At 45.8% G+C, this 25735-nt stretch overlaps 1 protein-coding gene across 2 annotated transcripts in view; it reads left to right on the plus strand.

Moving 5' to 3' along the window:
- Positions 1–358: 358 nt before the first annotated feature.
- The window catches only part of LOC116834951 (WASH complex subunit 2C), a 57841-nt gene continuing 32464 nt past the window's right edge, over positions 359–25735 (plus strand). Inside the window, exons 1-15 of one of the 2 annotated variants that reach the window (XM_032797380.2) lie at positions 359–495; positions 1858–2022; positions 9876–9941; positions 10730–10903; positions 11598–11691; positions 12105–12163; positions 13139–13192; positions 13939–14043; positions 14867–14954; positions 16378–16446; positions 17136–17251; positions 20617–20689; positions 21564–21620; positions 24031–24195; positions 24770–24888. In XM_032797380.2, the coding sequence (XP_032653271.1) occupies positions 403–495; positions 1858–2022; positions 9876–9941; positions 10730–10903; positions 11598–11691; positions 12105–12163; positions 13139–13192; positions 13939–14043; positions 14867–14954; positions 16378–16446; positions 17136–17251; positions 20617–20689; positions 21564–21620; positions 24031–24195; positions 24770–24888 (1497 nt within the window). In that variant the 5' untranslated portion in view covers positions 359–402. The remainder of the gene's footprint in view (positions 496–1857; positions 2023–9875; positions 9942–10729; positions 10904–11597; positions 11692–12104; positions 12164–13138; positions 13193–13938; positions 14044–14866; positions 14955–16377; positions 16447–17135; positions 17252–20616; positions 20690–21563; positions 21621–24030; positions 24196–24769; positions 24889–25735) is intronic. The other variant, XM_032797379.2, reaches the window with a different exon arrangement.

Raw genomic sequence — 25735 nt, forward strand, 5'->3', positions numbered from 1 at the left:
TTGTTTGTTTTGCTCTTGGGAGGCAGAAAAGCTGGAGCCAGCTCTGCCCCTATGGGAGGGGAGGGGGGTACATGCAGGAGCGAATGAGCATGAGCCCCAGTGCATGGGGCGGTCCTGAGTGATCCCCAGTGGATGAGTAGGTGGGAGCATCCTGCGGGCGGGTGTCAAGTGAGCCCGGGGGCGGGGCCCGTCACGAGGAAGGCGGATCAGTGAGCTCGGCGGGGGAGGGGAGGGGCGGGGTCAGTAAGCCAGGGGGCGGGGCTGAGTTGAAGCACGTCCATCCAGTATCCAGAAATGGCGGCTGCAGCTGGGCCACGTGGTGGGGTGGGTCACATGATCGAGGTCAGCTGATGGCCGGCCGGGCTGACGGGGGCGGGGCGCAGGTGCTGGCCGGGCTCTGCCATGGAGCGCGCTGAGCCGGTCTGGGAGCGGGCCTGGGCCCTCGACGAGATCCGCAAGGGCAGCCAGAGCTGGTCGCTGGCAGCGGACGCCGGGGTGAGCCTTGGGCGGCGGCTCCCGGGGGACCGGAAGTGAAGGGGTGTTGGGGGGCTGGCGGCGGGGATCGAGGGAGGGTGGCGGAGCAGGTGAAGGGAGCTGCGGGGGGCTGATGAAGGGCGTTATGGGGGAGGTGCAAATGATGGGGCTGGAGGGGGGAGGTGAAGAGGGCTGTGGGGCGGCTGACGGAGGGAGGAGAAGGGAGCTATGGGGGACTTGACGAGGGGTTGTGGGGGAGGTGATTCCCCAGTTGGACTCACGCTCAGCCTCTGGGCCCTTCTTAGCTTCTCCTGGCACCCATTTCCCTCTCCCTGTGCTGCGGCCGCACCAGGGGGCTGTTCCCCAGGTGTTTCTCATCGCCCCACAGTGGGGGCTTGGCCTGTTTCTTGTTGGCCCCCCATGAAGGGGGCTGTCCTCAGGCAGCCTGTACCCCAATCTAGTGGGTGCATTCGGGAGGGTTCTGGCAGCTGGGAGTGGTGGGGTGCTTGTGGTGAGGGCAGGGCTCATGGGTCTGGGGAGTGGGTGTCATATACAAGCTGGTAGTGGGAGTCTTTGGGCAGCTGGCTCTAATGAGGGGTGTGTTCCTCCTGTGCTGTGTGGATTCTTGAATATACGGACCTCTCCCTGCAGACTAGAAACCCAAATATGGCACTAGGGTGTTAGTGCCCAAGAGCTGGGAAATCTCTTCCCCCTCTGGAAGTACAAACAGAAAATGAAACTGGTCTCGCCCTCCAAACTGAGGGCCACCTTCCCTGTGGATTGTGGAGGGGGTAACCCACGGATGTCCTGAGAGCTCTAGAATTTCCCATCTCCCCATTCACCCTACTCACCCTATTCCCCTCTGTGACTTTCTGCCCCTCCCACCTGTTCAGCACATGTACTGGTAGTGACAAGTTCAGCGTTAATTACCTTCAGAAATTTCTCCGGTTGGCAGCACACCCAGAATGGTACTGTGGACAGCTGCCATCCTGGGCTTTCCCTCACTTCCCCGTGTCACATCAAGTCCTCCTGGAATCATAGTGTGACTAGTGCCAGGGATGAGGGGGCCATGGTGAAAGGAGAGGGATGTGATGCCACTTTAAATCCAACTCCTTAGCAAATCAGTGGTGGTTTCTGCTATTTTAATACTCTCTTGTTTTGTGAACTGCAAAAAAAATAAACTACAAAAATAATGTGGGGTGGGGAGGAATCACGAGAACGTTTAGAGTTTTAGTAACCTCAGTCAGGAGTTCTCCAGTCTAAAAGATCTTTATTTTGTCACTTTCCTGTTTTTAATTCACTTGAATGAATAGCCCTGGCCTTTTTATTGTGGCTAAAATTATCTGAAATTAAACACCATTCTCTTATGTGTTTTGTAAATAGCTTCTGCATTTTCTGCAAGAGTTTTCCCAGCAGACCATCTCCAGGACGCATGAAATTAAAAAGCAAGTAGATGGACTGATTCATGAAACAAAAGCCACAGACTGTCGCCTACGTAACGTCTTCAATGACTTTCTTATGTTGTCCAACACACAGTTCATTGAAAATGTGAGTGCACCAGGATCTAACAGGCTTAGAAGCAAGTGATATAATTTGGAGTATGTTAAAATAGAGAACATTTCTCCTGGATCTCTATTGTTTGATCATTTTTGTTTGGCAATCCTATAACTATTGGTAAAATGATGTATTGTTTCTGATGATTTTCTCTGTTCAGAAGTCACTTCTCTAAATTATGCCAGAAATATTAGGCAAGTTCATCGTTCTGGATTCTTTACACTGCTGTGAACAGCACCTTCCCTCCCTTGCCCTGGTGCTTGCTGGGCCCTAGCAACCAGGGGATTTTTTTTTGGTTTTTCAGTTTCAGCTGCCTGAAGTCTGACATAAGGTGTATCACCTTGTGATCCACTTCTAGGTCACAGCCCCTGTCTGTTAAGAGTGGCTGAGATAGTCCATATCTGATTGTTCTTCACAATATGTTTTTAGTGTCTTGTTCAGTCCAGTTGTAAATGTCTTATAAGGAGACTTTGGTAATCTTAGAGACTTCCACAGTCTGATTTGAAAAGCAATGTAGAGTTTGAGATGATCACCTATCTCAGTGGTTCTTAACCTGGGGCGCATGCATCCCCTTGGGGTGCGAGACGCCCTTTCTGAGGGTGTGAGACATGCCAGATTTTTTTACAAGGTAAATCATTGAAAACACAAATTAAGCACAGGCAGGTAAGTACAACTACTTTGTTTCTTCAAATCTATGTATTAACATTATACATTTTTTAACGATTATTCCACTAAATTTTAACTGCAAAATTAAAATAAATATGTAATTCTCTCTCTTTCATTCTATAGTTATGATATCTCTAGGTTTAAAGAACTGACCTGCTTCAATGATTTTTGATAAGGATTGCAGGAACATATTTTTGAGAACCAAAAGAGTGCAGGCTACAGTAAGGGTTAAGAACCACTGACCTATCTGACTGTTTCTTGATATACTGTTAATAGGGACAGTGTTCATACATGCATTTGGTTCTGCTAAACCTGTGTTTCCCAAACTGTGTGTTATGAATCCCAGGGGGATCACGAGAGCGCGCCCTGTACTGGGGGTGGGTGGGTGTTATGAGACCTTTGGAAAAGGAGGTGGGGAGTAGAAAATGTAAGCAAGTGTTGCTAAAGTGTTGCGGGGTGGGGGAGGCGAGAGGTGGAAAGGGAGAATCAAAACCCTGGCACACTGCAGCTCTCAGGTTGCATGCATGCATGACAGTACCAGCGCTGGCAGCCATGTAACAATGAGCTTGCAGGTCACATAATAGGAGTGCTGCCAGCATGGTACCCAGGTACTGCTCAGGCCTTGGTGTGCCAGGTCCTCAACGTGGCTGAGGCTTATGATTCTCTTCGCATCAGGGACCCAAGGCTCACCGGCAGTGAGGGGTAAGGGTGCGGGAAGCAGGGGCTTCTGACAGGGAATGGGTTGTGTGTATAGGGGCTCATGGTGGGAGGGAGGACAGAGGCTCGTGTCTATGATCTCAGAGGCTCCCCCACACACACACTTAAAGGCTCAGGGAGGCTCTGGGTGTGTGTTTGTAGGGGCTTATGGGCCATAAGGGGCAGGTTAAAAGACAGCATCTGAGAGGGGAAGAGGAAAAGGCTCTAACCTTCAAAATGAATGTAAATAAAACAGTCTTATCCACCTTGCGGAGAACGGGCTGTGGAGTTGCTCAGTGAATTCTGAGGCCTGCAGCACCTTTCCAAGTACTGCAGCTGTAGTAATCACACCTTGGGTCACTTCACAGGTCATGTTGGAAGCTCTTCACAATTGTAATGTCTTTGTTATAGTGTAGTAGAAGCAGGTGCCGTAAAATATCAGAGCTGATGGTTTGAAGACAATTGTCTGTAGCTATTGCTCTTTATTAGAACAAAGTATTTGCTATGACAGAATGACTATATTGGTGCTCGCATATGTGAACAGCAGTGTTTCAGTACAGTAAGAAGTTGGATGTGAAAAATGTTGGTGTTACACACCACTACTACTTAGTGAGTAATGCTATAGCAATGAATGGCTTTTCTTTCTTTAGGCATTCTGAAGCGTTCTGCACACTGGCAGATATTTTGCCTTGATCAACATTGTACTCTGATTATGCTTGGCTTTCATAAAGCAGAGATACTTTATTCCTGTAAGGGCCTTTGTACAAGGACAATCAGTGGAGAATCAGGCCCTTGGTATCTTTAGATACTGTGATACTTAGCTGTGTTGTGCTGCATTATAATGCATAAAGATTTAACTTAATATTTTTCTTTTGTAACTGTTCAGTCTTGAATCAGTTCACATTTAAATGCTAAGCTGACATTGCTTTAAAAAAGTAATAATAATCATTCCTGTTTTTAGAATTTCACCTTACTGTGTTTTGCGTTTTTCTGAGTTAAAGTAAATCAGTTACGGAACTTGTTTTTTGTAATTAGGCATAAGTGTATAAGGCTAAGCCTATTGGAGACCATAAAGTCTTATTCTTCTTTAAGGGATTGCTCATGTCTATTCCATAGTAGGTGTGCATGCTCGCCACATGCATCGGTGTTGGAAGTTTTTTCCATGGCGCGGTATAAGGGGCACTGCGCGCTCCCCCGACGCTCAGTTCCTTCTTGCCGTAAGTAGAGGTGTTTCGGAATGGCTCTGCTCCAGCTTTGCTGTAGCTCGTCCCCCAGACTGCTTGTTCATTCAGTGTATGGTACCAGTAGTTTAGTTAGAGCACCCAAGCCGGGGCGTGCCCTGGATTTTAAGTTGTGCGACACTTGTAGGTGATCTAAGCCACTGAGTGATCTGCATGCGGACTGTCTGTGCTGTTTGGGGGAACCCATCTCAGCGATTGCTGCAAGATTTGCAAGTCGTTTAAGCCTCAGACCAAGAGAGAAAGGGACATTAGGCTCAGGGCTGTTCTGCTGGCGTTGGCACTGACCCAAACATGGGCGCGCCACTCTGAATCGGCACTGAGCACCACGGTGTTGGTGCACGGTGACCCTTCAGCACCAACGACTAGTTGGCATCGCTCCCCATCCACGTGGCATGCCAAGAAGGCTAGGAAGAGGCCTTCTTCGCCTCGGCACCGAAGTAAACCTGGGACAGAGGCTAGACCTATGTCAGGTAGTCCTCGATACCCACTGGCCTCTAGGCCTCCGACTCAAGTCGAGTGGAGTAGCCCGGCCAATTCGGAGCAGGCCTCCGCGGATGTCTGGATGCCCTCCACACCAGAGGCCCTGCAGGTAGCCTGGGATGTTATGTCCATGCCAGTACCAGGAGCACCACCAATGTCTGCCCCTCGCTCCAGAGGCAAGCCACTGCTGGGATCTCTGCAGTCACCCCGGCTCGGTAGTGATCTTGGTCGAGGGAACATTCCTGATGCCGTTCACCTCCCAGCAGCTGTTCAGGGCAAAGTCCACATGGCTCACCCTCAATGCCCACCAGGCTGTCTGGTCTGGGTCCATCTGACCAAGACTCTCTGCACTGCTCTGCCTCGAGAAGCAAACACTGACGGGACCGAGGCAGACGATGCCAAAGGTCTTTGTCTCGGAGGGGCTATCACATCTGGTCATGGCATGAACATTGATGTCGTTCCCCTTCAGCATCACACTCCAGGACCCCGCCATGGCACCGCCTCCGCAGCACTGGGCATTGATCGCAGGCATCTCACTGTCATGGGCCCGCCCAGCGGAGCCGATCGCAGAGCAGCTGTTACTGATGGTACCGGTCCATATCAGGATCGTGGTCCTGTGGTCAGCATTGCTCCTGGTGCTGCTGCTCCTCCTGATCCGGGGACAGCAGCAGGTCACAGTTCAGCACGGCCTCCCTTCATAGTCGTTCATCGGTAAGCTAGGCCGAACATCTGGGTCCACTGGTGCCACAGCAGGTGCAGTGGCACTAGGCACTGTGGCCCCCGATGCAGCCCCCGGTGGAGGCTCACTCAGGGACTTGCAGAACAAACAGATACAAAGCTGCATGGCCTGAAAGAGTCCCACACGACTCTCCAGACTCTGGGTCTCTATGTTCCGGCTCCAGCTAAACCCAAGTTCAAGCCACAGCAGACTCACGCTCAGGCCACCCAGTCAAAATATGAGACTTCTTATAAGAAGTTGCGGAACTATCAGAGGTGCCCACAGAGGCAATCTCGGCCTGCCCCCTAGCCTGGGTCCTCCAAGGGTAAGCAAAGGGAAAAGGTGGTTTTGATGGAACGCCCCAGGGCACCCTGCTAGTTCTCATCAGGGATCCACCCTCATTAAAGCTTCCCTTCTCCAATCGGTTGTGTGCTTTCCTCCTGGAGTGGTTGCGGTTGACCTCAGATGGATGGGTCCCCAACACCATCTCCCAGGGCTACACCCTCCAGTTTACTTCCTCCCTGCCCAACCACCCCCTGTCCCATCCCTTCTAAGGGATTCCTCACACAAGGCTCTGCTCCAGCAGGCGGTGGGGTGGCTCCTGGGCCTAGGGGTGGTAGAAACTGTACCGGGGGAGTTCAAAGGCGAGGGTACTACTCATGCTGTTTCTTTATCCTGAAAGCCAAAGGCGGGATCAGGCCCATCTTGGACCTGCGAGGCCTGAACCAGTACATAGTGAAGCTCAAGTTCCGCATGGTCTCCCTTGCCTCCATAATCCTCTCCCTGGATCCCGGGGACTGGTACGCCGCCCTCGATTTGCAGGACACGTATTTCCACGTTCATATATTCGAAGGGCACAGACGCTTCCTCCATTTCACGGTGAGGCATGAACACTACCAATTTACGGTCCTCCTGTTTGGCCTGTCCACTTCCCCCAGGGTATTCACGAAATGTATGTTGGTGGTGGTGACCTACTTCAGGCGCCAGGGGGTCCAGATCTTCCCTTGTCTGGACGACTGGTTGGTCAAACGGAGCTCCTGGTTGCAGGTGCAGGATCATGTGGTGCTCCTTCTGTCCACGTGTATCACTTTGGGCCTGTTGGTAAACAAAACCAAGTCCACGTTAGTCCTGGTACACCGCGTAGAGTTTACTGGGGCGGTCCAGGATGCCTCATTGGCCAGAGCCTCCCTCCCACCGGACAGGTTCAAGACCATGAAGGGGCTCATCAACATGGTCACAAGGTTTCTGGTGACAACAGCAAGAGTGTGCCTCCAGCTCTTGGGTCACATGTCGGTGTGCAAAGATGTAGTCTGTCACATCAGACTCAGGATGAAGCCCTTCCAGCTCTGGTTGGCCTCAGAGTTCTCCCAGGCCAGGGACAGGATGGACAAAGTCCTCACGGTACCTGAGCCAGTGATCACCTCCCTACGGTGGTGGTCCTCCCTGAGAAACATGCTCCAGGGGGTTTCGTTCGGGGTAGAACCCTGTCGCTGGAACTAGTGTCCATCGCATAGGACCTGAGATGGGGGGGCCCATGTGGGGAATGTTCAGACCCAAGATCTGTGATTGGCTCAGGATCTGACCCTCCACATAAACATGAAGGAGCTAAGGGTGGTAAGACTGGCGTGCACGGCCTTCCGCTCGCACCTAGAAGGCTGCGTGGTCAGAGTCCTCACTGACAACATGGCCTTGATGTTCTATATCAGCAGGCAAGGTGAGGCCTGATCCTCTGCCGCGAAGCCCTCAGGCTGTGGGACTTTTGTATAGCCCACGACATCTGCCTACAGGTCTTCCATCTACCGGGTGCCCAGAATGCGCAGGTGGATCGCTTGAGCAGAGACTTCTTCTCTCAGCATGAGTGGTCTCTCCACCCAGAGGTGGTGCACAGACTTTTCCAAGTGTGGGGAACTCTCCACGTGGACCTGTTCACGGCTCGGCAGAACTGTCACTGTCCCCGGTTCTGCTCCGGGGGGGCTTGGATGGGGTGCTATCGCCAATGCCTTCCTCCTGTCTTGGTCAAGCCAGTTTCTCTATGCCAATCAGAAGGAATGGGGTAAAGGCAAGGTCCTGGAAAAGATAAAGTCAGACAAGGCCTGGGTCCTTCTGATTGCCCTGGTATGGGACCCTCACAGACCTGGCAGTTGCCCTGTCGTGGTGTTGCCATCCTGCCCAGACCTGCTCTCCCAGGACCAGGGCCGCTGCCTCCACCCCAACCTAGAAGCACTCCACCTTGCAGCATGGCTGCTCAATGGTTAGGTAGGGAGGAAAGGGCATGCTCGGAAAGAGTTCAGCGCGTCTTCCTAAAAAGCAGGCAGCCCTCCACACGCTGATCCTACTTGGCAAAGTGGTCTCAGTTTTCCAGATGGGTGGACGAGTGGGGCATTTCCCTGGTGGCCACCCCGATCCACCTTATTCTGGACTACCTCTTTCACCTTAGAGCTCAGGGCCTGGTGCCCTTGTCAGTCAAATCAGCCTTTTGTCCGCTGGTGCAGGGCCATACAGTATTCTCCCATGCTATGACTGGCTGATTCCTTAAGGGTTTGGATCATCTTTTCCTGTATGTTAGGCCCCTGGTCCCACAGTGGGACCTAAACCTGGTGTTGGCCCATCTCATGGGGGCCCCTGTTTGAGCTCTGGGTCACACCTCTTGTGGAAGGTGGCCTTCCTGGCTGCGATAATGTTGGCTAGATGGGTCTCAGAACTCAGAGCCCTGACCTCCGAGCCACCATACACGGTGTTTCATAAAGATATGGTCTAGCTCCACCCACACCTTTCGTTTCTCATGAAGGTGGTCTCTGCCTATCACATGGGTCAGGACATTTTTCTGCTGGTCCTTTTCCCCAAGCCCCATGCGTCCAGTGAGGAGCGCCGCCTCCACATGCTGGTTGTGAGATGGGCTCTGGCTTTCTACCTGGAACGGACTAAGCCATTCAGAAAGTCTTTGCAACTGTTCATCGCCCCGGCCAAGCGCATGAAAGGTCGGCCAATCTCTACTCAGTGGCTCTCCAGCTGGATCACCTTGCGTATCCATACCTGTTATGACGTGGTGGGAATTGCTCCGCCACCAATTGTGAAAGCTTACTTGACTCAAGTGCAGGCCTTGGCTTCCTTTTTGGCCCATGTCCCCATCCAGGACATTTGTAGGACTGCTACATGGTCTTCGGTTCACATTTTCACCTCGCATTATGCGATCGTCTTCCAAACCAGGGAGAATGCTGGGTTCAGCAGGCCTGTGCTCTGTCCCGAGAATTTGTGAACTACCCATCTCCAACAGATATAGCTTGGAATTGCCTATTGTGGAATACACGTGAGCAATCACTCGAAGAAGACAGTTACCTTTTCTGTAACTGGTGTTCTTCGAGATGTGTTGCTCATGCCTATTCCACATCCTGCCCTCCTTCCCCTCGGTTGGAGTTGTCTGGCAAAAAGGAACTGAGGATGGTGGGCGCATGCAGCGCCCCTTATACCATGCCATGGAGTCGCCACTCCAGGGGTCATTGAGGCACTTCTCTATGGGTACTGCTAGGGGAAAAACTTCCGGCACAGGTGCACATGGCAAGCACGCACATCTACTGTGGAATAGACATGAGCAACACATCTCGAAGAACACCAGTTATGGAAAAGGTGATTGTCTTTTCTTTTGTTACTGTTCTAATAAATTTGTACTCTAAAATATTTAACCATTTGTGATATTTGATCTGTCAATTGACCAGTTACTTTTAGAACAAACGCCCAACCCTATTCATAATATTGTTTTGCAATTCTCGTATGAAAGGTGCTATAGAAGTACAAAATATTTTCTACTAAACTGTAGAAAAAATGCCCAATCTTCTGATGCTAAATAAATGCATTACAGTTCTAAAATAGCATCATGCTGAATCTCTGATACAAATGATCATATTGTTTCTGTTTCATGGGAATGTAGTGGGAATAGAGAGTCAATACGTTAATGAATTTTTCTATACTTTGTGGACAGTACCTGTTTTTTCACCATCTGCAGCAGAATGTTTTATGTTATATTTGAATCAATTCTCTTGAATCCATAGAGAGTATATGATGAAGAAGTGGAAGAACCTATTCCCAAAACTGAAGTAGGAGACAAAGCAGAACAGGTTAGATCACTTATATTATTACGAGTGATGATAGTGTGTTTGGAGCTGTGGAAAACACAGAAGTAGACACAAGTTTTGGGTTTTTTTTTAGTTTTGTTTTTTACTCTCAAGCACTTGCAGCTTAGATGCTGAATTTTGTTTACTCTTGCAAGTCCACCTGTTGGGTGACTTGAGTCTCACAACCCTAAGAACTCAGGAGCACTCTTGAGGACGACTGGTGTATCGTAACTTCTAGTCCAGTGTCTTGTGTCCAGTAACCAAGCTCAAATTCTAGTTTTCTAAGTGCAACACGTAATTGTAGCAAAAGGGGCAGCGGGCTAAATACGCTTCCCAGATCCTGGAGTTGTGACTAGACACAGGATTGCATCTGGAATCCTGTAATGGTGGAAAGCCAGTCTTTTCTTCATTTTGTAATTAAATGCACTTGGAAACTAAAAGATCTATTGTATTTTGGGGTTGGTAAAATGGAATTTAATCTGCGATGAACAGATGTATTGAATTCTATCCATTTTAAGCTTACCTAGGGGACTCTGTCATTTTAACTATAGTGAAATAGCTCTGTTGAGAGACAGCAATTTTCAGTCTCACTGCTATGGCATAGTTGAACCCATGACCTCTACCATTAGAGGTGGAAACCATACCTCTATGCCACCAAGAGATCTGAAGGTAGCTGTATTGAGAGTGGACTCATTATGCTGATTTGGAGCTAACCTCCTGCAGTTACGTTTGACAGTGAAAATGACTTTGACTAAAATGAAACACTAATACGGTGTTTCTGTTATTTAAAGGAGAAAACCCGGGAACAAAAAGAAGCAGATTTGATTCCTAAAATCCAGGAAGCGGTGAACTATGGGTTGCAAGTGCTGGACAGTGCATTTGAGCAGCTGGACATTAAAGCAGGCAATTCAGACTCTGAAGAGGAAGAAACTAATGAAAGGGTAGAACTAATACTGGAGCCAAAGGTAAAGAAACCTGCCTTCCTGAGGAGCATTGGGCTTGAATCTTGTATACCAGTGTAAGTGGGGAGCAATACCAGCCAAGTTGGTTATGCTGGTGTAAAACTGATACAAGTTGCATCAGAATTGGGCCCATTGATTGGGGCTAAAGTGATGGGCAGCAGCGCCCCTTGCTGAGCTATCTCTGGATTTGTGATGCTAGCTCTTGTGTCTTAATAGTTTTTGCGAAGTGTGTGTTGAAAAAGGCCCTGTGCCCTTTTCTGTGGGTTTTCTGGTGTATGTTGTATTACAAGGAGGTAGTTCATATTGATGGGTTTGGGAGCGGGCACGTCCAGTTTTTGTGTGGGGAGGGGGTCTTAATGAATGTGGACTCTTCTGTCCCTTTTATGGGGTTCGGAGACAGTTTAATTGACACAGACCACGATCTCCATTGGACCAACAGATAACAGCCCTAACTGTCAGTCCTGGACCCAGGACTCCAACCTAATACTTCTGTTCATCCAGTCTTCATGAGCATTATTCAACACCTGATTTGGAACCTAAAACCATTTGGGGAATAAAATATAGTGACTAATGGTCTGCATAGTGTTGAGTTCTTTAAAAAAAGAGTGCGGTATTGTTTTGAAATAGGGACTGTAAAGTGTCTTCTCCGTGGCATAGAGATGTAAACAAAAACCCAACCCTCTTTGTCTCTTTACAGGATCTCTATATTGATCGGCCTTTACCTTATTTAATTGGCTCCCAGCTGTTCATGGAACGCGATGATGTTGGGCTGGGGGATTTCTCTAGTGAAGGTTTGTGCGGGCGATTGTCTTGTTTATGTTGGTAACTAGTTCCTGGCTTATTGCTTATGGCTCACATTGAAGTGAATGGCTCTGATTATGTTGTGTGTTGGTGATTTTGGTGGCAGGTGCACTAAGGGGGGCATGCACGCACCATATCAGGTACCTGCTAAGAGCTAACTGTAATAGTGAACTGGCCAAGCTTAATATGACTCAGTGCTTACAAGATCTGACGCTTGTGTGCGTGGAATAGGGGGATTATCATAACTTGTGCTTTTCAAACCAACCTCCTTTACACAGTGTTTAATTCTCCATTTACTATGCTGTAGGCTAGATGTCTGTCTGTGTTCTGAAGGCTGGATAGCTGCGTGTGTCACTGTGCTGTCTGAACTGAGCTCTCTTTTCTGTTTGTCATTTTTTAACAGAAGGGTCAGTAGACAGTGATCGTGGGAGTGTAATTGACAGTGAAGAAAAAGATGAAGAGGTAAGAGGGGAAGGTAACTGGCTGTTTAAGCTTGCTGGGGCAGGGGCTATTTTTGTTTTGTTTGTGCATTGCCTGGCATAGTGGGGTTCTGGTCCATAACTGAAGCTCCTAGGTGCTATAATGATACAAATAATTTTTTGCATAAACACTTGGGCTTCTTGATCATATGATGGCCTCATTATTTAGCATATTTTCCACTCCAACATCACTAAAGGGTTAAATCTCTTTTAAATTGTATATTTTAACTGTGATACAAATATTTCACATTGCTGTTCTTGTGCGGTAATTTTTCCTGAAACAAAATCTTTTCAATACAGCAATAAAGAGACACTAGTTCTACTTTTGCTGCCTGTATTGAGCAATGCATATTTGGCTGAAATATTTTTAGTCTAATCAATTATTGTTGAAATTTAGATTTTCCTGTGGCTACCCACGCGCTGCAGGTATATGCAATGATTCAGTATGGTGACAGAAGATGAACAACGGAAACCCCATTCACTGCTTACTCTGTAAACCTGCTTGGCTCCACTGATTATGGTGAACCATAACTTGTGGTTTTATACATTCAGTGTATCAATCTTTTGCGTCTGACAAGCTATGTCTGTAGTGTGTACATTACATGCACCAGCTGTATGCTAATTAGTGGACGCAAGCTCTCCTCTGCTCCTGCAGAGTCTTTTGCTTTCTGCATTTTGTAAGACTTGCGCTTTCCTTTTGAGCCAGACTAAAACTCCTATCAAAATGTTGAACATCTTTCTGAAAACACAGCCTTAAAAACTCTTGTGCATCAGTCATGGTCTGTAGTGACTAGTTACTAGAGTGCTGGGTTCAGTGACAGAAAGCAAGCCGAATAGGTGCAGTAGGCTGTTTTGGTGGTCAGAACTGCTGCAGACATGGAATTTTAAAGCATTTTACCTTAGACACATAGCATGACTGTGTGCATTGTCTGTGTATCAAATTGCTTTTGCATTCTAGGAATCGGATGTTGAATTTGGAAACCCAAGTGAGGACGACCAAAAGCCAATAAAGGCAAGTATTGTGGAATGGAACAAAAGGCTGTCTGATTTTTTTAAATCAAGATTGGGTGCTTTTCTGAAAGACCTGCTCAGGGAAGTTCTTTGGCTGCGTTCTACAGGCCAGACTAGATGATCACATGAGTCCCTTCTGGCCTGGGAATCAATGTATCTATGTGCTATACACCATGGAAATGCAAGGGAGAGGAGATAAGATTTTATAGGGATAGCTGTTCAAAGTCTAGGTTAAAATGTGAATCATGTCATCTTTCAGATATCTTGTTTGTGTGCTCAGCATGTTTAGGCCCGATGGTCCTTGGCTTGAGGGTGGGATGGCGCGTGGGTGAATGCTTTAAAAATGAAGTAAAGCCCACTTGAAGTTAGAGTCCAAACCTTCAGAAATGTACAATGTCTCAGATAAAACAGAAAAGGCAACTTAGATAGGGGATGAAGCAGAAGGGAAGCTGGAAGGTAGAAACAGGTGGGAGGATTGTATGTGTAATGATGAGGATACTGTCCTAATGATCAGATTCTTTGTCATCTCTCTTCCCTTTAGTCAGAATTTGTCTGTTAGTGCTGGGCCAAGGAGAATATGCAACATAACTTGGGGCTTAGGATGTTTTCTTCCCTGTCATCCCCATCCCCAAAAAATCATACCCCTAAAACTAATTGAATGTACCTGTAAGCAAATTCAGTTCAGTCTGCTGACCTTTCTCTTTTTAGCTGTAACAGACAACAATGACTTGTGTTGTTGCTTCTCAGAAAAGGACATTGGTGAGTGAGGAGGAGGAAGAGGAGGACGGGTGTGACCTCTTTGGTGACTCTGAAAAAGAGGAGGAAGAGGACTTGGAAGAAAACACAAGGCCGGTAAGGAATTACTGCTGCCAGTGGGAATGGGGCATGATTCCCTCTTGCAGGTGTGAAGGAACTATCAGTGTGAAGAAATGAGCAAGCTAAGAGTTCTCTGACATGGAGTGTTGCAGAGACTGAGGCTCCTTTCGAACATTATTGGCTGTTCATGATACCTCTTGGGATGCCAGAGGCCCAGGTTGGCTCCTGAGCGGCCTCTGAAGCTGTGCAAAGTAGCTTATTGCGCTCCTACGTGCAAATGTGGTCTCTCTTCCTCTGTGGACTGCCCAGAAACAAGGTGGCTGCTTTAAGAATTTTTAAGACAAGTGGGAAATAGCTTGTGTTCTTGCCTGTTGTGACCCATTAAATTACCTGATAGTGTTATGCAAGTTTAAATTTTCTGTCCTGCAGGATTCCAAAGTGCTTCACAAACCATCAGCATATAGCCCTATCGAAGCTCTGGGTGGAGCATGGCAGACAATAGGGGAAGGGAAATGATTAGCCCAGAATGTTGGGACAAAACCCTTCCTCTTACACACAGTCCTAGGACGTGAGCTCCCTTCCATAAGGGTCTGATCTGAACCCCGTTCCTATCCCATGCAATTATGGGGTTGAAACTCTGTGGATTAGACTCAGGTGAATGGAAGGCTGATTGATTCTGCTGGCACCTGCACCTGTGTTTACAGGTATCAAACCTGTTGCTTGAGCTGCTAAGCTGTCCGCTTGGGAAATGTTCTTATCTCTGCCAGTAAGGGGTGAGCCAAACACTCCTTGAGACATAAAATAGGACTTTGCTGAAAGGAATACAGTATTCGCTTCCTTCTCCTTGTTGTACCCTCAGAAAAAGAAAAGACCAACGTCGTTTGCAGATGAGCTGGTGGCCCGAATCAAAGGGGATGTGCCTAGCAAACAGGATGAAGAGCAGTCCTGTAAGCTACTCTTTAGTACATGCCTATGGGGAAGTGCTAGGATCTTGAGGCTGTTTGAGGAGTTCTTTGTAATAGTGCAATGGTATTCTCAGATGTGAGTACATTTTGCATGAAAGCAAAAGTGATGCAGACAATGATGATGTTCTAATAACACAACATATGACAATGGGATCCTAAAGCGGTTCTAGCCAGAGGTAGGTATGAATGCCAGGTTGGAATCTGTAGGGAAAACCAGTAGAATCCTCCATTCAGGAACAGGCTAATCACTTCTCCACTTTCCTGCAGGTCAGGAAGGGGATTCTTGCCTAGTCTGCTCCCTGCATGGTGTAAAATTGCACATTGGTGTATGCACATTGTTTGGCTGTTTAATCTGACTTAGGAGGAGACGCTGGCCACTAGCCTGTTCCCTTTGTGGCTGTTCTCAGAGTGAGAGAAACAAAATATCCTACTGGTTTAGTATGATCAGGCTTTTAAATAAAAGCTAACCTGTCAGTATCAGAGGGGTAGCCGTGTTAGTCTGGATCTGTAAAAGTAGTAAAGAATCCTATGGCACCTTATAGACTAACAGACATTTTGGAGCATGAGCTTTTGTGGGTGAATACCCACTTCGTCAGATGCATGTAGTGGAAATTTCCAGGAAATTTTCACACCTCAACTGCTAGAACAGGGCCTCATCCTCCCTGATTGATCAACCTCGTTATCTCTAGCGTGCTTGCATATATATACCTGCCCCTGGAAATTTCCACTACATGCATCTGACGAAGTGGGTATTCACCCATGAAAGCTCATGCTCCAAAACGTCGGTTAGTCTATAAGATGCCACAGGAGTCTTTGCTGCTTTAACCTGTCAGTATCATTTGTACTCTGAGAAACATTTCTTGCTGCTGGTGTTAGTCCCACCATAGACTACGAGTGTGAAAGATTTTTGCCTCTTATTTACTCTTGACCATTTAGACCATCTGTTGTTGTTTTTTTTCCCCTACTTTGCTCAGCTTGAACAGTCAAACTAGATTGATTAGTTTCATGCTTAATTTGCAAAATGTTCTTGTTTATGAAAATAAATAGAGGAATCTTCCACATATATCACCATCAAATATTTTTAAATTAAAATCTTTAATCTGTAAAGTGCCTGACATTATGGGGCCCTGATATATGAAGTTTCTAAGTGCTACTGTAATTAAAAAAAAAAAAAATGCATTTCTATTCACCTCAACCTCTGAAAATGTTCAGTTGAACAATGGGCATAAAACTAGTTTGCAGAGTTGCTTCAGGAAGCTGTGCAATGTAGGAAAAATATACAAATAGGCTCTTGTTCTGACTCTGTTATGTTTTAAAATGCATTTATAGCAAACTGGCCTCAGGTAATAAATCACAAGAGTAAAGAGACTCTTTTTAATGACCTCTTCATCTTTTCTTCTCCAAGCCCCGTCAGCAGAAATCAAAACAAAGAAGACTGTGAAAGAAAAGAAGGAAGTTAGAGTTCCATCAGATGGTAGGGCTTCCTTCTCTGCTCTGTAACTTCTGCTCCCAAATTTGGGGGGAGAGGGTCAGATCTTCTGGATAAAATGATATATTCTAGAAACCCCACTTCTGCACTGTATCAATTAGCATCCTTCATTTTATATGATGGGCAGTGTGTGTATATATATAGTTCATAGAGCTGGAAGCGACCTTGAAAGGTCATCAAGTCCAGGCCCCTGACTTCACTTGCAGGACCAAGTACTGTCCCTGACAGGTTGGGATTCGGTTGTTTGTTTTTTTCCCCAGATCCCTAAATGGCCCCCTCAAGAATTGAACTCACAAGCCTGGGCTTAGCAGGCTAATGCTCAAACCACTGAGCTATCCCTCCTGCCAATAGAGTAGCCTGTGTTCATGTCTGCACCAAACAAGAGTAGAAATGGGTGTAGAGGAAGTTCCTTGCTCACACGTGATCTTACTTGGTGTGGTCCAGTTGCTATAGATCTCATGCTTAGTTGCAACAGTGGTACGCGCGTGATGTCAGAACTTCTATAGAGTAGACAAAGCTGATTGTTCCGTGTGCATCTGTAAAATCAAAACAGGGTTGTTACCATGGAGCATGTGTAGTTATTTAGCCCCTTCTCCGTGTTGCCCTTCCTGAGAATGCAGACGAATAGGCCCAGTTAACAGCTCTCTTGCAGTATGCGTGTGCTGTGTTTCTAGATGACGAGGATGACATCTTCAAACCTCCCAAGCTGACTGATGAGGACTTCTCACCATTTGGTTCGAAGGGTGGCCTTTTCAGTGGCGGGATGGGACTCTTTGACGATGATGAGGAGGTTAGTTACTGGTGGGGTAGAGGGGCATGTGAATTCCTTCACAGATGTCCCCCTAAAGGAATTGATGCTCTTCAAAGGTGAGAGACGGGAACTCTCTAACTTGCCACAACATCTTTCCGGCTTGATCCACAAACGTAATGCTTGAGTGAGGTTCTGCATTTTGTTCTTCTCTGCATGGTGCCCTTTCTCCAGTAGTGGAGCTAGTATAAAAGGCAACGAGGGCATGGCTTGGCGTTTCAAAAATCACACTGGAAATAGAGTTCGTGGATTCACAGGTTCAGCTCCCAGCTGAGTTGACTCAGACCTTCTTCTTTTTGAGGTAGATAAATCAAGGAAAGTGCCGTTAACTGAAAACACCTGTGCATAGTAAAGACCTTTTAAAGGCAGGTCCACATTGATGCTGAAAATCACGTGCCTCTCTTCAGAGGATAGCAGATTTGACCCTGGGGTCTTTGGGCTAAATATCCCTCCCACTCCCTCTGCACCATTAGCATGCAGGAATGCTGTCAATAACTGCTCAGCCACCCCTACCCCAAATATAGCCATATTGCAACAGTGCAGTATATACATAGCTTGTGAAGTGCTGTGTGATTTTTATTTATTTATTTATTTTTTAATGGAAGGCCAGCTGTGTAGACCTAAAACTGATGTTTAATAGCCTCCCTGACTCATCTTAGACTCTTGGTTCACCCCTTGGTCCTGTTAACCTTTGATTGAACAACTCCTCGGTACCTGCACTGCCCTGAAAACTTAGTGTACATGTGTACACATGTGAAATTGATTTACAGAGAGATGTAACTAAACTGTCTTTTTTTCTCTCCACCTCTTCCCCCATTTATACATGCCTTAGTTCTATGCAGAAAAATGTTGGTATTGTGAAAAAAAAATGCTTATATTTCTAATAAGATTTAAGAATCAGGAGGTAAATAAGAAAAATAACTGTTATGAGCTAGAGTCAGCTGACTTACTTAGAGCAGCAACTGTTGGCTTTTGTGGTTATACCCACACAGCTCCTTAAACAGGCTATTGAGTTACTAGTCATGACCAATGAGACATAAGATAGAAGCATGACGTTAACAGTGCACCCACTGATTCAGATGTTCCCTGAGGACAAAACTTTGCTATCTAGCAACTTGTAGAGCAGACTTACCCTGGAGTGGGTGTCAGAGATCACAGAAAGATTCTGATATTTATTAGATATTTTTTCAACAGAACAGGGAGCCACTTTATTATAAATATCTATCCTGCCACTCCAACTCTGCCTTCATCTGTTTTAAAGCACTAAAAATATATTTCCACTCTAAGCAGCAGTAATTGATTTTTCTTTTAATTACAGGATTGTAGATTTGGGTTTTATCAATACAGATTTGGATAAAATAACTAGGCTCTCATTTATTATTGTAAAAATTACCTTTATCTTAATTTTTATTAAATGTTTCCTTTTTCAGTGTAGACACATCCTCTATAAAGCTTAGTAGGAGAATGAATCATAGAATATCAGGATTGGAAGGGACCTCAGGAGGTCATCTAGTCCAACCCCCTGCTCAAAGCAGGACTAACGCCAACTAAATCTTCCCAGCCAGGGCTTTGTCAAGCCTGACCTTACAAACTGTAAGGAAGGAGATTCCACCACCTCCCTAGGTAACCCATTCTGCAGCAGGATTCCTCAAGGAGCCTGTTTTCAAACCACTGTGCCCAAATCCCTCTTGTACACTAGGGCTGGGATATTTTGGGGGGTGCCAGGGAGAGTTGCATTCTCGACCCCCTCTGAGTTACAGTGATGCCCAGCTCTTAGGATCCTTGGGTACCTAGGGTGAGATTTTCAAAGTTTTCATTTGAGTGATCAGCATAGGGCAATTGGAACCCTGTGTTTACTGTCTGAGGAGCACAATTTCAAGTTCTCATCAGCTGAGCATGTGTAAGAATGAACCTAGTTCCATGCAGTCACTGTCCTAGCTTCTGGTAATCTAGCCGGAGCTATGTGGGTTTGGCATGTCTCTAGCCAAGGGAACCATATGTAGATGTGAAAGGGATTCGTAGTAGTCAGCTGTTCTTTTGAATTGTAACGTGCTTTTGGGGAGCAGGGGGTATCACGTGGTCTTTAAATACCAATAATCTATATCTGTCACATTGCATACTATGACCAGTCATGTTAACACTTCCTATTGTCCTGGTCTGAAACTCAAGAGATTCATGCTATGCCCCTATCTTGCACCGGTCCCTCTTATGCCGTGTCTGTGTGAAAAAGCTGCATAGGGATAACCTAAAGCAGGGGTTGGCAACCTTTCAGAAGTGGTGTACCGAGTCTTCATTGATGCATTCTGATTGAAGATTTCATGTGCCAGGAATAAATTTTAACATTTTTAGAAAGTCTTTCTATAATATGTAACTAAGCTATTGTATGTAAAGTAAATAAGGTTTTTAAAATGTTTAAGAAGCTTCATTTAAAATTAAATTAAAATGCAGAGCCCCCGGACCGGTGGCCAGGACCCAGGCAGTGTGAGTGCCACTGAAAATCAGCTTGCCTGCTGTGCCATAGGTTGCCTACCCCTGTACTAGACAGACAGCTCTGACTGAGGAAGGTCCACTACTACCAACCCAAACAAACAAATCACAAGTCAGGCTGAAAAGAATTGTGAGTAGGTTAGAACTCACTTAGAACCACAAGTACGCAATCAGGCAGCAGCAGAGACACCTCCCCCCCGACCACCACCACAAAAAATGCAAGTACAGTACTGTTAAATGTAAATTACTAAAAAGGGGAAGTTTTAAAAAAAAAAAGCTTGACAAGGTAACAAAACTGTTTCTGTGCTTGTTTCATTTAAATTAAGATGGTTACATGCAGCATTTTTCTTCTGCAGAGTAAAGTTTCAAAGCTGTATTAAGTCAAAGTTTAATTGTAAAGTTTTGAAAGAATCACAACATTTTGTTCAAAATTACAAACATTTCAGATTTACAACCTCTATTTCCAAGGTGTTGGTAACTCAGGTTTTACTGTTAAAACCATTGCAAGCCTGTGTGGATGCATACATTGGTATAGGAGTGGCTCTTTGGTATAGTGTAAATTGGTTGGGATCAGGTTTAATTTAAACTGAATAAAGCTACTCTTATACCAAAATAAGTGTCCATAAAAGTTTACATTGGCTTAACTAAATTGTTGCAAGTTTGGGTGGCCAAGCCCTTAGAGCAGGAAGAGATGCACAGGGGTAGAATTTTTCCTAACTCAGAACAAAAATGGAAACATGCAGAAATGCACACATTTCAACTTCTTCTCCATTGACTGTTGTCCCAAGTCTGTATCTTTGCAATCAGTTGATCAAGTTCTCACACTCTCTTCTGTTGTATGTCTTTTTGTCTTCAATCAGAGCGATCTTTTTGCTGAAGCACCAAGAGGGGAAGACTCAAAAGAAAAAGAGCTGCGAGCCCCAATAAATGATGGTAAGAACTGATTTGTACAAGTACCACACGTCTCCGGTTGCGCTATAGGTGTCTAGATTCTCTGTGGTTGGTAACTGTCTCTCAAAGTGTGATCTGAACGAAACTAGATAAATAGCAAACTAATAAGCTAGAAAAGAAGCTAGTGGTTAACTGTGCTAGATTCTCAACAGAATGTAAGGTTTTCTGTTCTCAGTGGGGAAATATTCACATTTTTCTTTGATTTTAAAAAGCTAGATGTTTCTCCACCATAACTTTTTTTTTATAGCTTATGGCCCCCTCAGGTTGCTGGATGGGAGGCGTTCCCACTAGGGGCTTGATGCAGTCAAATGCTTTTCAATATGAAGTAATTTGCAGCAGGGGCTGTATATGACCAAATGTTTTTTGAAAATGTTTATACCTAAATTTAGGCTTCTAAATTCATATATGAGCCCTCTGACTCTGAAAAGTGCTGTGTGCCCAGCTGCTTCTACTGAAGTCATCTAACTCCAAAGGCTAAACATTCAAATGCACCTTAGGCTCCTAAGTTATAGCCATTGTTTTGGGGGCAGAGAGGGGATTTTTAAATGATGTATAACATGTGGACACAAACTCTTGGAATTCTTTTTATTCATGGCTTTTTAGTTTCACGGGCATGTTTTGCAAAATGGAAGGAACATCTGCACTCGCTTTTTTGTTTGTTGAGGAAAAACCGCCACAGAGATTCAGAGAATGTGTCTAAAGCACATTGATTTGAAGACGTTTGGGCTCCTGAACAGAAACGAGAAAGCTCAGTACAATTGTCATGTTTCTTATACTGCGGTATTTGAGGTGTTAATTGTGCAGAATGTTTGCATCTGTAAGTTATTGTCTTGTCTTGTATTTCCCATAATTTCAGAGCCATCAACAAAGGCTTTACGGAAAGTTTCTGCAGGCGCAGTCTCTCTTTTCCCAGGTATGGTTCAATTGACAGTGACCTGCTTCATGCAGGGAACAGATCTCTTGCTTTAAAACACACTACAAAGGCTATGTTATCCAGCACTTTACCAACCAGAAAGCTCTGTAAAGCTGGCATTTCTTATTTTTATTGAAAGTCCAGTTTATAGTCCAGTTGGTGCGAGGCCGGCAGGCTCCGCATGGCTCCCTGGAAGCGGCAACATGTCTCTGCTGCTCCTAGGTGGAGGCATGACTAGGTGGCTCTGCGTGCTGCCCCAAGTGCTGGCTCTGCAGCTGCCATTTGCTGGGAACCATGGCCAATGGATGTTGTGCGGGTGGTGCAGCGCACAGAGCTGCCTAGACACACCTGCCTAGGAGCAGCAGGGACATGTTGCTGCTTGCAGGGAGGCACATGAGGTGAGGGCCGCCTGGGTCCGGCACCCTGCACCACCTCCCGTGCCCCGTGTGTGCTCCAGCCCCCCCACCAACTCACTCACTCCCTCTTAATTGACTGGAATTTTTTCGCTTACCCACACCCCCCCCATTTGCCCAATATGTTGGATAACAAAGTTTTTACTGTACAATGGTTTTAAAGAAAAAAATGATCAAAATGCAATACTGCTATTGGATGTTCAGAATCAAACATATGAATTGTGAACATGCTAGGCCTGAATTTCACTGTGTTCTGTGCAATTATAAAGCTTCTGTGGGGGGCATTCTAGAAAGCATGAATATCAGTGAAGTTGGAATTATCATTTCTAAACTAGCATAATCTTGGATAGCCTTATTTTTAAGAGTCTATTTCTATGAGTGATTCATATACTGAATGCATAAAGGCGGATATTGCATGGATACAGTTCAGTCCTATTCCTCTTTCAAACGGTAGTCTGAGCTGCGTTTAAAAAGTTGGCTAGATCTTTACAGTATTGTGCCGTTTCTTCAGGCTAGCATGTTAAGTTTGTTTTGAAGGAGGTGGTTAAACTTGTTGTTTTTCCCCATGATCAAAAAGAGAAGAAATAGTTACAGAACTCCCTGCCCCCCTTAGTTTCTCTCAGGAAGCTGATCTGTGTGGGGAAGAGCTGCTGGAAGTATCTTTAGTTCTGAGCTGCACGGCATGTTGCGCATTTTTCAATGTAGTAACAAAAGCAAACTGAGGTAACGTGTTTGCACCAAAGTCTTATTTTTATATATTGGTGTAATAAGCCTCTGTCCCAAATCTGGACCTTAGCGTCCAAAATCTGGGTGCTTAGCATGAAACTCCCCCAAGCTTATTATCAGCTTGGACCTGATCTCGCTGCCGCCAGACAGGAATTACAGCTCCTGCCTCGCTCTGGTCCCCCAGACTTTCCCTGGAGGGACCCCAAGACTCAGAAGCCCTGAGTCTCGCACCAAAGGGAAACCAACCCCCTCCCCTTGTCTCCTCTTTATTTCATCCTCAGCTCCCCCTCCCTGGGTTATCCTGGGCGATACTGTACTTAACCTTGATGCAGACCAGAGAGGGAATTACCTCCGACGGCTATGCATTCAAATCGGCCTCTACTCAACAAGCACATCAGAGATTTTCCTCCTCCTTTCGTCCTTAACCTTAACTAAGAGAAAAACCTCAAAAAGCAACGGTTTTAAAAAAGAAGCTATTATATAAAAAGAAAAGGAAAGACAAAAGACATATAAACTCTGCATCAAGAATGACAACATACAGGGCTATGCCTTATAAGAAAATATGAAAAACAGTCTGATTCAAAAAAGATATTCCAGTTTGAAACATTCAGCAAGCGTACGCCACATGTAAATACAAAATACAATATAAACCTATTGCATTTTCCTTTGGTCAACTCACACCTTCGGTAACAGAAGGTAGAAAAGACAGCTTGGAGATAGAAAGAAAACCTCTTCTCCTCATAGCCGAGAGAAAACAAACAGACAGAACAAAAACAAAAACCCAAGCAAAAGTTCCCTCCCTCACTTTGAAAAATCCGGTTTCCTGATTGGTCCTCTGGTCAGGTGTTTGGTTCCCTTTGTTAACCCTTTACAGGTAAAAGAAACATTAACCCTTAGCCATCTGTTTATGACAATTGGATATATTTCTTTCTATATCAGGCCATATTGGCTGGTTCTAAGACTGGCTAGATGAGCTCAGAATTCCCTCATACCTTTTCACTAATGCACCAGAGATGGCTTTGGCACAGGGTTAGGTCAGATGCCATCTTGCTCCTCTGGGGCAAGTGCACACTTTGTCAGTATTGGAGCTGGCTAAACTGTCTGTTGCAAGCAACTGAGGTGACAAATTTAGTCCTCTCTTCCTATTCAGAAATTGTGCAAGTAGATCGTGACTTCTATGAATTTAATCACTGTTCAAAAATCACTTGCTAAATAGCTCTTAAACTTTGTAGTCAGTGTTCAGTCACATTACTGAATATTCTGACTTGCAGGTGGGAATGACGTGTTTAGTTCCACCTCTGTTCTTGTGGAGAAAGAAAACAAGAAGCCCATGGAGCAGAGCGCAGACAAAGGCCCCAAACAGCCTGGGAAAGTCAGTCTGTTTGATGACGACGATGACTTTTTTGTGGAACCAACTAACAAACATTTGAAATCGGGTAAAATGTGTTCGGAAAACTATAAAAGGTCATAGAAACTAGGGCCAGTGGGAACCTGTGGGTAATGAAATCCCCCCGGCACCTGGTGCTATTTCCGCCTCTGCTATTCCACTGTCTTATCTGTATCTGATCCCTCTGAACATTACCATCGGTGATGCGTCTGATCTTTCTTGGCAGCTGTTGGCCATTCACTCTCTTCCTAAGGGTTTTGGTTTTTTTTCTGGGAGGCTTTTTAGTGTTAGGCGATATCTAGTTTTAGTTCAGAAGAGCTGTTTGTGTCTAGATGGGCGTGCACGTTCAAGGTGTGTGGGGAGGATGGAGAATTGCAGCACCCATTGATCTTTTGGCTAATGACCTTTGTACCCAACTGACTCTTCACCTTGTGAGCTAGCCCACCCACCCCACCCACCCCCATCTGAAAGACTTCTGTTGCTCATTGCTGTCATTCTGCTCTCTACAGAAGAGACTGTACTCCTTCTAGAATGTCACAGCCTCTCTTGTGATCAGTGATAGCTGGTCTCTTCCAACAGAAAACATTTCCCAATATAAATGTGTATTTTTTTTTTTAACAAAGTCAAATCCGCTGCTGATTTCTTTGACGATGATGGCGACTTATTCAAGAAAGAGCCTGAAGTTCCTGCAGCTGTCAGTAAGGCAACTGAAGTGCGTAAAGAATCCATGGGAGGGAAAAAGGTAATGTTAGAAGTGAATTTTTCCATTGTGCACAAAGAACTGATCTTAGAAGAATAGTTAGGCCACTCTGGCTCTAACTCTGCTGGAGTCTATCCCACAGAATAACAGGAATATGTTTTGTCTCTATGAATGTGATGCCTAGTTTCCAGATTCCTCCCCAGCCAGCTCTGGGGGTTGCCTGTATGCCTTCTGCAGCTCTTTGTCTTTCTGGAATTCCTGCCAGAGGTTTCCTGTGCTGCAGGGTTGGTCTCTGGGAGTCTTACCAAGGCTGGAGTTGATTGTCTCTGTCATTTGCCTCTCTTGTTCCTCTTCTTGCTCTGTAGCAGCTGGCAGAAACTGGCTGTGAAGTAGAGCTGGGAGGAATTTCCTCGCCGACTAGTTTATTTGCTGAAAAGTGCAGTTTCAGGTCAACTGAAGCAATTCATGAATTCGGGTCAAGCTTGGCTAATAGTTTTGGCTGACTAAAAATGGGAAAATTTATTTCAAAAGTCAAAATGGTTCATTTCGACGCTTTTTTTTTGTTTTGTTTCTAAACTATGTTTTTGTTTAGAAATTTAGCAAGATTGACTTAAATATTTTTTAAAAGGGTAAACTTCTGGTGAAACGTTTCATACTTGGTACACCTCTACCCCAATATAATGCTGTCCTCGGGAGCCAAAAAATCTCACCGTATTATAGGTGAGACCATGTTACATCGGGGTAGGGAGAGGAATCACTTTTGCTGCTCCCTGCTCCAGCTTCTTCCCCTCTTCCCCCCCAGGCTTGCCACACCAATCAGCTGTTTGGCCTGGCAAGCCTGGAAGAGGGTGGGGGGCGGAGCGGCGGCAGCGTGCTCAGGGAGGAGGCG

The sequence above is a fragment of the Chelonoidis abingdonii genome, chromosome 16, assembly GCF_003597395.2.
Source record: "Chelonoidis abingdonii isolate Lonesome George chromosome 16, CheloAbing_2.0, whole genome shotgun sequence".
Lineage (NCBI taxonomy): Eukaryota > Metazoa > Chordata > Testudines > Testudinidae > Chelonoidis > Chelonoidis abingdonii.